Source organism: Propithecus coquereli, unplaced genomic scaffold (assembly GCF_000956105.1).
Source record: "Propithecus coquereli isolate 6110/MARCELLA unplaced genomic scaffold, Pcoq_1.0 Scaffold81, whole genome shotgun sequence".
Classification (NCBI taxonomy): domain Eukaryota; kingdom Metazoa; phylum Chordata; class Mammalia; order Primates; family Indriidae; genus Propithecus; species Propithecus coquereli.
In genome coordinates, this window is record NW_012154285.1 from 4,503,964 (window position 1) to 4,518,638 (window position 14,675).

The window sequence follows — 14,675 nt, forward strand, 5'->3', positions numbered from 1 at the left end:
AAAAAAAAAAAACACCCCAAAAACTATGAACATAGAGAAATAATGATAAGTGAAATCTGGAAGGACGCCTGGAAAATACAGCCAAATTCCAAAAAGTAAGGTCCTAAGCTTAGAAAAGAATTCCCCAACTTTTCAGTGAACAGGTCTCAGCAGAGGAAGCATTGCATCTCTGATAAATACAAATTCTATTTTAATCTTGCTTAGAAGCAGACATTATAGCATTTAAGAACCATACAGCTATTTGCCAACACTTTTATAAATCAGATCAAAAAGAAAGAAATCCTAAGGAACATGTGCAAGGTGCACAAGCAGCACTTTTGCATGTGAGAATGTGTATGGTGGAGGGTTCTAACATGCAAACTCACTGCTTTCTTAGCCGCCCCAAACACACACACACACACACACACACGGAAAGCAAAGCCAGAGATATGTAACATAATGTAAAATGTGCAGGTTAGAAACTTTAAACAAGAGCCAAGACAGAGGCCTTCTCAGTCTAACCCAGAGTTATAATTTTGTTTCAACTATAACCAAATCAACTGTCTGGAGTTAAGTCAAACTATCCTCCCTTTCTTCTACCCCAGAATCACCCTAAGAAAACAGCCCCACCCTAGTCAAGTATGGTGAAGATGAGGGGTAACAGTTTGAAATGAAATGTAAGGTTAAGATTAACCTATCATATAATCCAAGAATTTCACAAAATGGAGAATAAACCCTCTATTTGCAGGACAAGATTATTTAAAATCATTACCCTAGCTCCTCGTAACTCAGAGTAACTGTCTCCTAGAACTGTAGTCCCCACCCCCCGGGCCACAGACCGGTATTGATCCGTGGCCTCTAAGGGACCAGGCCACAGAGGCCTGCCCCCTGCCACATCCCCGCTGTCCACGGAAAAATTGTCTTCCATGAAACCAGTCCCTGGTGCCAAAAAGGTTGGGGACCACTGTCCTGGGAGCATGCATACCTCTGGGGTTTACCAGGTAGACAGTCTTAGATTTGGTATTCAGAGTGTTACGGTCCGTGACTTTAAACAGAGCAGGGGCAAGAAGGCCAACATGGCAGTGAGAACACCTAAAAAAAATTGTCCTTGTGCCAGAGATGACCTGTCACAAACAGCACACCACCTTCATCTCTTAAACCAAGACTCACTTCCAAACGAGATTCAACCTAGATTAAATTCATTTCCTCAGAATACCTAATACCTGAATTCAGACTTTAAATTATAACCCAACTGAACCAAAATTTAAAAGTAGAGTTCACGTAAAGATCCAGATTTCTTCCAATTTTCCAAATACACCAGATCTCATAACACTGGGCTCATATTCCCAAACGGCAAGCAAGAATCAGCCGGAGTGAGTGATGGCCGCCTCTCAGGTAAACACTCTCCAGGTCACCACAGTCCCCACCACTCCCTATTGCCTTTTTGTCACTGAAGCCAAGTCGACGGCAGTTTATGCTTACAGTCTTCATAATAAAGAAATATTTTTCTGTAACGGTGATTTTATCAAAAGGAGGAAAATAAAAAACAGAAAAGGTCTTCTTGGCCTTACAGATGAACTATTTTATTTCCTGGCCCCTGTGAGCATTTAAGTTTGTGACCCCTGACCCAGATAAACAATGTTAAGAGAAAAAAGGTCTTAACAGGATAACTTTACAGAAGGTAATTTGGCAAGCTCTGAGGCAAGATGGAGAAACCAATTCCCGCGTCGTATCTGATCTAGGGGAAATGCTCAGGGAAGGTCACTTTCCCAAACACTCCTCCATGCAATGGACACAGTGGACACACAGAATCATAGGATTTTCAGGCACTGACACATTTAGGATCTTTAAGACCATCGGGTACTGCACTTCCCAAGTCAGATTTCCTGAAGATAATGTTGAAAATCTGAACTGTTTTCAGTATTAAAAAAACAACAGCTTATTGACATACCATAAAATTCACCCTTTGTGTTCAGTGGTTTTTAGTGTATTTACAGAGTTGTATAACCATCACCATTCTCTAATTTTAGAACATTTTCATCACCCCTCAAAAAACCACACCTATTAGCAGTGACTATCCATCCTCCCCTCCCCCAACCCCGGGCAACCACTACTCTACACTCTACTTTCTGTTTCTATGAGTTTGCCTACTAAGGACATTTCATACAAATGGATCACCACACGTGTCTTTGTGTCCGCCTTCTTTCACCTGGCATGATGTTTTCAAGGTTCATCCATGTTGTAGCATGTAACAGTACTTCATTCCAAAGTTGTTTTCAATATTTTTAAAAGTATTTGCTCACCCATGATAAAGCCAATATGGTCATTCTTTAAACAAATGCAATTTTTCTCATTTTTTCTAACATTTTATCATGAGAATTTTGAAACATACAGGAAAGGTGAAAGAATTACATAGTGAACACTCATGTACCCACCACCTGGATTCTGCAATTAACATTTTGATATATTTACTTGATCACTAATCCATCTCTCCATCCATTAATCCATCTTATTTTTTTTTTAAAGCAGTGGTTCTCAAAATGTGGTTGTCAAAGGGTCCCTGAGACCCTTTTGGGTATCCACGATATCAAAACTATTTTGAAAATAATATTGAGAGGTTACCTGCCTTTTTCACTGTTATTCTCTCGAGTGTATGATGAAGCTTTCCAAACGTGATATCACTAAGGATGAATGCAAAAGCAGATATGAACATCCAGCTACCTTCTAAGCAAACATCAGCCAAACATTAAAAAGATTTGCAAATATATAAAACAATGTTATTCTTCTCAATTCTCTTTGGAAAATATCCATTTTCCATAAAAATGGGCTATTTATATTAACACGTGATGGGTTATTTTTATAATGCTTCAAAAATATTATTAATTTTTCTCAGTTTTGATTTCTAATATGGTAAACATCAATAGATATAATCCATATAAACAAAAGCTCTTTGGGAATCTCAATATTTAAGAGAGTTAAAGGGGTTCTAAGAGCAAAAAGTTTGAGAGCTATTCTAAAGCATTTCAAAGATGCAGACACCAGAACACTTCACCCCAAACACCTCAGCATGCTTATCATTAACCAGAGTTTAACATTTATCCATGGTTCTTTTTGTTTTGGATAAGAATTACATGCAATGAAATGCACAAATCTGAAGTCTGCCATCCAATGAGTCCTGACAAATTCTTGACAAATGTATACTCATCCCCTACCAAGATGTAAAACATCAGCATCACCCAGAAAGTTCTCTCATGCCTCCTCTCCATGAATCCCCTCTCCAATCCCCCTCAGAGGCAAGTATTGATCTTGCTTTGTTTTTCCCTGTAGGTTACCTTAGGCTTTTTTTTTTAACCATAGATTAGTCTACTTTTATTTATCACTGAATATCCATTGTTTCTAAGGTAGTATCTCTCAATAAATAAAGTTCATGAAAGAAAAATAAGGCTGGTAACCATGATTCCAGTCTAACCCTCTCACTCTTGCTTTGTTTTTTTATTTCCTTGTGGTCACCATGACTTAGAAGAGCTAAGTGGTATGCTACCAACCAGTCACACCATTGTCCTGTGGCTTCCAATCCAATCACCTTTCCACACACCTCACGGCTATTTCCTTATGTTTGTCCCATGAGGAAGTTCCTGATGCTGTAAGAGACCCTTGTTACAGGAAATGGAAAGTCAATAGCCAAATAACGAAGGTACTAAGAGTCCCCTAGAAAATATGTCTGTCAGTGGATATGGAATGGAGAAACAAAATGTGGTACATCCAAAAAATGGAATACCATTCAGCAATAAATAGGAACAAAATACCTGACATGTACTGCATCAAGGATGACCTTTGAAAACATGATGCCAAATCAAAGAAGCCAGACACGAAAGGTCAAATAGTGTATGATCCCATATATAGGAAATGTCCAGAAAAGGCAAATCTACAGTGACAGAAAGCAGATTAGTGGTCATCTGGGGCTGAGGTGGGAACTGTGATTAAATGTGAAAGGACACAAAGGATCTTACTGAGAGATGTAATGTCCCAACGCTGGGTTGGGATGATGACTGTAGAACTAAAAAAAAAAATCACTGAGCTGTACACTTACAATGGGTGCATTGTATGGTATGTGAATTACAACTCAATAAAGTTCCAAAAAATAAAAAAATGAAACTTGTCTGACTACAAATGGATGAAAGAGCTCTACTCCAAGGCAGAGAAAGGTCTGCTTGATAATTTAAAGAACAAAGGAGGCAATTTAAAAGACGCTGCTACTCAACTAGACAATAGCTGTTTAAAACAGCAAGTTGATATAATTATGTACTATTTTAAGAATTCATTGAAAGTGTTTTATTTTAATAAATAAAAGGGGCCAAGCGAGCACAATGGCTCATACCTATAATCTCAGCACTTTGGGAGGCCACGGCAGGAGGATCACTTGAAGCCTGGCGTTTGAGGCCAGCCTGGGCAACATAGTGAGATCCCATCTCTAATTAGCCAGGCATAGTGGTGCACACCTGTAGTCCCAGCTATTCTGGAGGCTGAGGCAGGAGGATCACTAGAGCCCAGGAGTGGGAGGCCGCAGTGAGCTATGACTACGCCACTGCACTCTAGCTGGAGCAATAGAGAGAGACTTTCTCTTAAACAAACAAACAAACAAAGATTTATAAATTAACATTCTCTAAAAAGCTTAGTTTCAAGCTGTCTAGGCAGGATCCAACTGCCAAACTTAAGATAAGGCAGCCCATTTCCAAGACAGCCAATTACCACATGAGTATATGAAGGGGTTCTTTAAAAAGCTACAACACTGGGTGAATATCCAAAAATCAGGTTAATTTTCCTACTTCCTACATAAGAAGCTGTTTCTTGTCTTGGTGACCGAGTTGGTCTCATGGTGGCAGAACAAAAGCAGCCATCCTCCATCCCCATGCCCACAAGCCCGGGAGGAAGGAAGAGTGAGCAGCTTTCAAAGCTGCTTCTCCTACTCAGAATATTCCTCACCAATGAAGCCGCACTACCAAAATCTCCATGGTTTCTCCTCTGCAATGCAACAAAATTCCCCAAAACCTTCGCTTCTGCCAACAGCCTGATTCTCTTCTCCATCTTCTTTCAGGAGCCTTAGCTCGTCCTTCTCACTGCTGCCCAGTTGAGATCCTTCAGGCTCATATCTGAGACTCAAAGGCTAAAGACATGGAATCCTGTTTCTGGAATTATTTCTCCAGATTTTGGACCCCCTTCTCCACTGCCTGCTTCTAGAAGATTTTTTGCAGTCAAATCTGAAATACATCAAGAATGGAGGCTTCGGGGAACGCAAGCCCAGATAGTATTCCTCCACCACCGCCAGACCCATCTGAGGCAACGCACCACGCAGGACACACAGAGGTGCACGTCTCACATCACTCAGAATGCAAGCTCCGAACTCCAAAGCCTCCCTCCGCAACGGCCCCCTCGAGAGGCCCAGCAGAGTCGAGGGGACAAGACAGAATAGCCAGAGAGGAGGAGGAACCCAAGGCGCCTAACTGGGCAGGGCGACGTGGATGACTGTGGTGCCCACCACAAGGACAGCCCCTCGGAAGGAAGCTGCCTGCCCACAGCCCTGGCTGTCAGGCCAGCGCTGGGCAGCTGAGCTCTGTACACTGCAGTGCCCTCGTCACACAACAGCCCCACAGCTGACTGGCCCTTCCCCAGGTCTCCTCATGTCAGGAGTGGCCCCAGCTGCTCAGGCCAAAAATCTCAGATTCATCATTGATTCCTTTTTCTTTCATTTCCCATGTCCAACTCATCAGCAAGTCCAAAAAATACACTGAATGATGCATCCACTTCTCACCACCTCCACTGCCGTCACCCCAGTCTGAGAACGGACCTAGACAGCTGCCCAACGGCCATCCTCCTGCCAACGGCCTCTGGCCTCCCGCAGACAAGCCACGAGCTGCCCATGGAGGGGTATCGGTACCTCCTCATTTCCTACCAGCCGACAAGGCCTCTTGCCTCTTCCACCTTCTCTCCTGCCACTCAGCCTGCTCTTGACGCCCCCACCACGCTGGCATGCTTTCCAGCCCTGCACTGGCCGAGCTAACTCCACCTGGGCCTCTTCCCCCACCTGGAATGCCTGCCCACGTCTGGCTCCTACTCGCCACTCGGGTTTCAGTTCAACCTGAAATGTCATCTCCTCAGAAGACTTCTCTGAGGTTCTTGGCTACACTCAAAACATAAACTGACTTGCTTACAGATCCCCGACTAGAATGTCAGCTTCGTGAGGGGAGACGACAGATCTGTCTTGTTTACTGCTGTGTCCCCAAAGGCTGGAACCGTGCTGGCACACGATAGTGGCCTGGTTCACACTTCTGCAGAGAATGAGCACTTGAGCTCGGGGCAGCTAGACCCAGACCAGAGCCACCTCATGCTATGAGGCCCGTGAGGTTCCACTCAAGGTGGGCGAGCCAGGCGCCCTCTCAAACATCTGCCTTGGACACCAAGGGGCTAATTGAATTAGAAACTGGTGAAGAGCACTGATGGCCCAGGACGCTCTAAGTGAGGTCTGCATGTGAAACACAGGCCACGGGCAAGCTCGAGCTGGCCCACGCAGAAGCTCCCATGCCCAGAAGCTTGCAGCAGAGGGATGCAGCAGGGCAGTGGTGAGAGGGCCGGTTGGCAGGGAGAAGCAAGGCCTGCCAGGAGCAGAGGCTCTTAATAGTGGCCCAACAATAAAGAGCATCTCCCCCTGCTGGGGACAGAGCCACCTGGAGCCCAGGTCCAGTCCCCACTGAAGCCCAGTAGCCTCGGACTCCTGGAATTAGCATGGGTGACCAGCACCCTCCCTGACCCATTCCATGGGCTAGCAGGGGAGGGTCCCTGATGTGTGCAGCCAAAGAGCTCTGACTACGACACAAGCCCTGCAGCCTGGAATTCTCAACATGGACGAGAGAATTCCAACAAAACATAGAAAATAATCACCTATGACACTGGCTGTCTGGACTGCACATTTTATACCCAAGAAGTAATTCAGTTCTGGAGAATGGGAGCTCATGCTCTGATTTTTTCATCAGCCATTATACGAATCCTTAAAAATAAATAAAATTAACTTTCTATAATACCCTATTATAGAAATTATACCGGGAAACAAGGATAAGATCCACTTCATAGACTTTTGTAACAAGGGCCCTCCTGTCACTAGATCGCCCTGCAAGGTGCCCAAGACGTCCAGCACGACGTGATGGAACTTGGGGCGGGCCACTGTGCTCTCCCGTGGTGGAAGAAGAGATAAGACAGACTTTCACACCAGGCTTATGTGCTTAAAAACATTTCCTCAAGAAACTTTTGAAACCAGTCGGTTTCCTATCATTGCTATAGCAAATCACCACAAGCTTACTGGCTTAGAACAACACAAATGTATTATCTTGCAGTTCTGAAGGTCAGAAGTCTGACCAGGGTCTCAGAGGGCTAAAAGCGAGACTGAGCAGGGCTGCTTTCCTTCTGGAAGCTCTGGGGGAGAGTCCGCACCGTTGCCTTTTCCAGCTTCTTGAGGTGCCCGTACTCCTCAGCTCTCCGCCCTTCCTCCAGCTCCAAAGCCAGCAGCATAGGGCCACATCCTCCTGCTGCTCTCTCTCTGGTTCTCTATTCTGATTCTCTCTTCATTTTCGAGAGTGCTTGTGAGCACACAGGTCCACCCAGATAATCCAGATGTTAAGGCCAATAAATCAGCGACCTAATTCCACCTGCAATCTTAACTCCCCCGTGCCACGTACCTAACATGTTCACAGGTTTGGTGGGTTAGGACGCGGACATCTTTGTGGGGGACTAATTCGTCCAACACACCAGTCCAAGTGGGCCATGATACAAACACCACCCAACAAAAGCACTTCTCCTGGGGTCGCCTCCACACAACATGCCCTAAAGCGCAGTTCCACAGAGGCCTCGTCTGTGCCACGGGTGGGTTTATAAAGTTGGCATCCAGGTCTCTGACCATCCTTGTTCAATTCAACAGATATTTCTTTTTTTTTTTTTTTGAGACAGAGTCTCACTGTGTTGCCCGGGCTAGAGTGACGTGGCATCATCCTAGCTCACAGCAACCTCAAACTCCTGGGCTCAAGTGATCCTTCTGCCTCAGCCTCCCAAGTAGCTGGGACTTCAGGCATGCGCCACCATGCCCGGCTAATTTTTTCTATGTATTTTTAGTTGTCCGATTAATTTCTTTCTATTTTTAGTAGAGACGGGGTCTCGCTCTTGCTCAGGCTGGTCTCAAACTCCTGAGCTCAAACAATCCGCCCGCCTCAGCCTCCCAGAGTGCTAGGATTACAGGCGTGAGCCACCGCGCCCAGCCTCAACAGATATTTCTTAATCACCTACTGCGTGCCAGACACTGTGAGGCTCTGTAGGGAAGTCAAAGGTGAAGATAGCAGGATCCTGTAAGTCAGGTCCCCAGAACAATGACACAGGCCAAATCAAACAAGGGCTGGCATTTCAGAAGGACTCCACGTTCATTCATTCTAGGAAGGCATGCCAGGGAGTCATGCATGTGAGCTGAGTCTTGATGGAAGCACAGGAAGGACACAGAGCAGCCCAGGGCACCCATTTTCCCAGCCTGGTCTCCCTGCCTTAGCTCAGGAGAGGAACCGGTACTTTCACCTGCTCTCTAACAGAACGCAGGCTTTCGTGAGCAGGTGAGGGAGCTAACTTTACTGCTCAAGAGACTTTTCCTTGGCTGGGCACAGTGGCTCACACCTGTAATCCTAGCACACTGAAAGGCCGAGCCAGGAAGATCAATTGAGCTTAGATGTTCGAGACCAGCCTGAGCAAGAGTGAGACCCTGTCTGTACCAAAAATAGAAAAAATCAGCCTGGCATGGCACATGCCTATAGTCCCAGCTACTAGGCAGACGGAGGCAGAAGGATCGCTTGAGCCCAGGAGTTTGAGGTTGCAATGAGCTATCATGACCCCACTGCGTTCTTCCCAGGGTGACAGAACAAGACCTTGTCTCAAAAAAAAAAAAAAAAGAGAATTTGAAACTCGGACTTGGGGGGGAGGGAGGGGCAAGGGCAACATACGTAACCTAAACATCTGTATCCCCCATAATATGCTGAAATTAAAAAAAAAAAAAAAGAGAGAGAGAGACTTTTCCTTGAACAAGTTGCCCAATTTCTCAGTGACAAAGCAAATTAACATCTGAGCTTGGGTTTTTCCTTTTTTTTAATCTGAAAAATGAAGATTCCATTACCACTTACCTAGAGGGGTATTGTGTGAATCGCTTATGGAATCTCATGGAAAGAGAATCCTGAACATAGTGACTGCTCAGTTACTGTGAATCCTCTTTCCTTCTCCCACCCGAGCAAATAACCTCCCTCCAACTTCTCTAACCTCTGCCCAGACTCTCTGTTCCCAATTCTGTCAGCCCTTCCTTGCCCTCCACCACACTGGCAAGTAACCTATCAGCCTCTACCTACACAAAATGGAAATCTGGTCCTGTACTACTTAAGGGAAGAAGATAGGTAAAAGGAATGCGACTTCCTGATGGCGAATGTGGGTTTTGTTGTTATTTGGTTTTTGGTTTTTTTTTTTGAGACAGGGTCTTGCTCTGCTGCCTGGCTGGAGTGCAACGACGCAATCACAGCTCACTGCAGCCTCCAACTCTGCCCTCAAGCGCTCCTCCTCGCCTTCCCAAAGCACTGGGATTACAGGCATGAGCCACTGCACCCAGCCTGATCCGTAAGTAATTTTGACAGTAAATACGTGGAAGGGGGGATAAGTACTAAACCCTCATGTCAGGGGAACCGCCCACACTGATTCTGGTTTTTGTCTATACACATACACATACTCTCACTCACTCAGTCTGGCTTAGACACCCTCCCTGAGCACTGCCATGAGATCTGCTTCACACTGTTATCACAGTCCGTACTAACTGCTCTGTAACTGTGTATTTGTCCCCCACCCCTTGTCTGTGAGCTCCTTGAAGACAGAGACTCTTTTCCATCTCTGCAGCCCAGCTCCCACCTCAGAGCACACCTGCAATGACACACTCTCTAGTGATTAGAGACTACAGAGCACAAGAAAAACTGCTTATCTTTGGTACAGTTGCAGAAGAGTAAAATGAATTTAGTCATTTGTGTGAATGGTTTCCATTTCAACTAGTTACCATGCCTAGCACTGGAAGGTTCCTCTACTGAAAACTCCAAATTTGGAGGCTACAGCACTCTAAACCTTTAGTCCTTGCTACTCCTGAAGTCTGGCACAGACTCCCACCTTGGTCAGGAACACAGGACTACTCTACAGGCATAAAAATAGAGGGGCTACATCTGAGAAACTTATATCCCAAGGCTAACTTGCAGGCCCTGATTTAAGTCTCCTAAATATATGCGTAAGCCAAAACCCATTTTCCAGAAAGCTACTGCTTATACATTAAAAAATAAAATAAAATAAAATCTCTTACCCCTGGAGACATTCACACCCAGCCTTCTGATAAGGAGTTACTTAAAAAGGTAGAGAAGTGGAACCAAAACCAACCGCAACAAGCTACACACTAGATGTGTTCGGAATCTGTGTGGGGGACGTACATGTATGACATTGCTCAAAATGTTAAGAGGGCAAGAACCATGAACTACGTTCTAGAGTATATAGCTCCGTTGTGGAGCCTTAGAAAGTGTCTGGTCCAATCAAGAATGCTTCTATTTAGTATTTGTCAAGCAGGCATCTGAAAGCTGTGCTAAATGACCCCAGTTAAAGACATTTTCTGCAGTTCATAGATGAGAAATTTGGGCTCCTAATAAATGTCAGATGGATGAGGATGCTGAACTGCAACTCTGCGTGACCTGCCTGCTACATAAGCCTCATTCCCAGAGGTTATCTCGGTAGATCCTCACTTCCACCCTGCAGGCAAAGTTCTATCCTCCCCATCGCAGGGCAAGACAGGAAGGCATAGACAAGGAAAGTTACAGGCTTTTTTCCCTCGGGGAAAGGCAACTTCTTCCCTCCAAAATGTCCCAGTAATTGAGCCTGTGTTTTAGGACCAAACCAAGACATTTCAGCACGGGGCTACTTAGCATCACAAAGAGAGAAGGACATGGACTTTAAAGGCAGCGCCATGAAACCGGAATCCCATCTGCGCTGTTCCCTATCCGGCAGGCCACTGGGTGTGCTCACACAGTCCCAAGTCCTCAAACACCATGTCCCACCTAAAGTCAGTCCTGGCCAAAGATCCTTCTGGAGGTAAAGCCTTTGCACGTTCAGGAACAGATCATAGTCAGAATCCCTAGACCACTTCTCAGAACTGAGTGAAAAATAACCACAACTTCCTTGCACTTAGTTCCTCCCCAAAGAGCTGCTGAACCTCATCTGGAAACAGCTGGGAGGCAGCAGTTAACAGGAAACCAAACCAAAAACGAGCACAGAATGTACCAGGAGAGTTAGGCAGCTAGAACGAAGAGGCCAGGGGACAGACAGGAAGTTGAAGTTAGAAACAACCTGGGCCAGAAACAGTCACACAGAAGAGGAGACCCAGCTGGCCTTCCTCTCGGCCCAAGCAGGAGAAAACCTGAACAACCTGTGGGCTCAACCCCCACAGAATGCAGATCAGACCATCCCTGAAGTTGTCTTCATTCCTCCCTGGCCCCCAGCTCGATTTTACTCTTCCGAAAGCCAGGCAGTGGTCCTAACCAGGAGAGCTGGGGTCAGAAACTCACTTCTCTCTAGCTTCCTTCTGTGCCAGAGGCTGCAGCCCAGACGACTGGGTTTGAGTACTCCTGTGCGGATCTGTACTAAGTTCCACACTGCGGACTAAACTCAGGGGCTGGTCAAACCAGCCTCACACAGACAAAGGGCATCTTCATGAGAAATTACAAGGCAAATTCCATCCAGGGATCTGCAGCAGTAGACCGTAGGTAGCAGTAGACCTCAGGTGGCAGCAGACCTCAAGCACAGGGAACAGCAGCAAAGGCAAGAGAGCCAGAGCTGGCGCAGTGGTGCCTGCCTGCAGTCCCAGTTACTCGAGAGGCCCAAGGAGTCTGAAGCCAGCCTGAGCAACACAGCAAGACCCTGCCTACAGAAAAAGAATTAAAAACATAAAAATTTTAAATTTAAAAAGAAAAAAAAAAAAGAACCAACAAGAGAGCCAGCAGGGTTAGAAGCCCTGAAGAGCAAGGTGAGCTTCTTGCACCAAACTAATGGTGCATTTTGCAATCAAGAAAGTTAACTGAGCAGTGAGTGGCCAGTTGCCAAAATATTTTTGAAAGAAATGAAAAAAAAAAATCATTACTAAAATTCTTTGGTATTATTTTAAAAGCCTTTAGGTTACATAAACAGAGTGCAAAGGGGAGACTGGTTTATTTTTCCTTTAATAGAGCTTATTTAGGTGAGGCCTTTCTAGCCCAGGCCTCCTGTGACTCAATCATGCATTCTCTCCCAGTATATGTAGAAGTTTATATTAAAATAAAGAAGAGGATTAAGTTCTCTTAATAAAACGCATTCCTGTCTTTCACCTCTAGCTTTGTTTGAAAAGGTTCTCAAAGTATAGCATATGCTGCAATCTCCTTGGGTATGTTTCCAATGGCCGTGCTCAAAATTTGAGACTGGAAGGCGCACAGGGGTGCAACCTCAATCCCATTTGTTTTTTTAAAAAACAGAACATCTTTATGGGCTCAGTGCCAGCTCAAACTGGCAAGACCAGAGAATCAGAGCAGAGACTGACCAATGTGCGAGTAAGGGGGATGGGAGGAAGAGCTATGGGAACAAATCATCAGGGAAACCTACAAGAGAGGAAATGGGGTGGGGGGGTGTGTTTCGGGAACATAACAAAGGAACAAGTTGACTAATCATTTATTCCAGAGGGGGAAAAAGCCACCCAGAGCCAAGTGTCTGGTATTTCAACTGCAGGTAAATGCATTCAGGGCTAACAGCTCTCCCAAAGAGGGGGGAATATTCCTACTCTTCTTAGCAGTGTTGCTGGACTCTCTTAGGAAACTTTTCCTGCACTGCCTACAGAGCAGACTCAAGACAGCCTGGGCCAGTCCAGTTCCTAATGCAATAAGCCCAACTCAGCAAAGATCCTACCATGAGCTCTGTGCCGGGTGAGCTGCTCAAGCCACCACAGCTAGTCCAAAGAAGTTCTGCTGCTGAGGTATAAAAGTCAGCTGAAACAAATACCTAACATACACACTGGGGAAGAGACAGAGAGTGGAAAGATGTTTTAACCCCTCAAGGGCCAATAATTTCTATGACTAGGAAAAAAGAGATCTCCACCCAGGATCAAATCCACAGGTCAGGATGGTATCTGGGATGCCTGCCCTAAACACTAACATCTCCCTCATATAATGTTTCAGGGCCGGCCAGAAAACCCTCCAACTTGCCAGGAGGACAGGCTGCACCTCCAACAGCTGTGGTTCCTAGGACGCACCCAGGGCCCTCCCAAGATGGGGGAGGATCATCTCCCAATAAACGGGTTGTGAGGAGGTCTTCAGGTGCAGGGACATAAGAAAACGAGCTAACATTTATGGAGCTCCTAACTCTCGCCAGGTGCTGGAATAAGCAATTTACTCATCTCGTCCCATCCCCACCACGGCCCCACGAAGGCAGACGCTACTGTCATTCCCTTTTTATAAAAGAGGAAACAGGCTCTGAGGTATTACACAACCGTTAAACAGTGGAGCCAGCGCTCCAGCCCCCCTGAACAGGTGGTCTTAACCGCTGCTGGATATTGCTGGAAACACACAAAGCGTTTGGGGGAAGAGGTCGATACAGTCCGTAACACAAGATGCAGCCAGCTTATACCTCTTTCTTGTCCAAAATCGGTGACCCCAGGACACTGGAGGGGAGGGCCTAGATGCGGAACGTGAAGCCGAAAGAACCCAAGCACTGCTGGCAGGGGAGGAGGCCAGGACCCCGGCCCCTCTCACAACGTTGGGGACCCCAAACCCATAAACCTTCCCGAAGGGGTAAGACCCAAAGGGAATGCATAAAGCCAGGGCTTCCCAGGCGGTCCTGGCCTCCACGCTTGTTTTGTCGAAGGGGGGCCCCCGCTGGAGGCGTGGGGCCCGGCCGGGGCCTCCGGAGGTCGCCGGGTCCCTACCTGTAGGCCAAAGTCATGCACTCGAAGAGCTTGGTGAGCGAGGCGTCGATGGACAGGTGGCAGGAGCTGGTCTTGCCGAAGCTGTAGGTCTGGCACGTCTGCTTGTTGACCGTGTCGAAATCGTAGCCCTTCTTGGGCGGGTGCTCGCGGTGCGGCGAAGACACCATGAAGTGGCCGCTGTGGATGATCTGCTGGCGGCGCGGAGGCTCCTCGCGGCCCGGCCCGGCCCGGGGCGGCGGCGGCGCGGAGCTCGCGTGGGGCCGGGCCGCGGCGGTCGCACCGGAGGCGGGCGGCGGGGACGGCTCATCCGTGTCCGAGTCGTCGTCGTCCTCGGGCACCTGGGGCTTGAGCAGCACCGGGCGGCCCCCGCTGCGGGGCCGGCGCGGGGAGCACATGAAGACGTCGGCGGCCATGAGGGAGGCCCGGCCGGGGGCATCCCCCGGGGCCCGGGGCAACGCGCGAGCTACGCTGAGGGCGCCGGCCCGGCCCGCGCGCGGACAGTCCGCGAGCGCGCGGCGGGGCGGGCGGGGGAGGGCGCGGGCTGACGGGGCCGCCTCGGCGCCGGCCCCGGCCCTACGTCACCGCCGCGTCTCGGCCAATGGGCTGCCCGTGTCGGCCTCTTAAAGGCGCAGGGGAGCCCTTCCCTATGAAGGAGGACAAA

At 47.3% G+C, this 14,675-nt stretch overlaps 1 protein-coding gene across 2 annotated transcripts in view; it reads right to left on the reverse strand.

Annotated features, from left to right (window-relative positions):
- MLXIP (MLX interacting protein) overlaps positions 1 to 14,427 on the reverse strand; it is a 58,252-nt gene extending 43,825 nt beyond the window's left edge. Inside the window, exon 1 of one of the 2 annotated variants that reach the window (XM_012663540.1) lies at positions 14,015 to 14,427. In XM_012663540.1, coding sequence (XP_012518994.1) covers positions 14,015 to 14,427 — 413 coding nt within the window. The remainder of the gene's footprint in view (positions 1 to 14,014) is intronic. The other variant, XM_012663541.1, reaches the window with a different exon arrangement.
- Between the last annotated feature and the right edge of the window lie 248 nt (positions 14,428 to 14,675).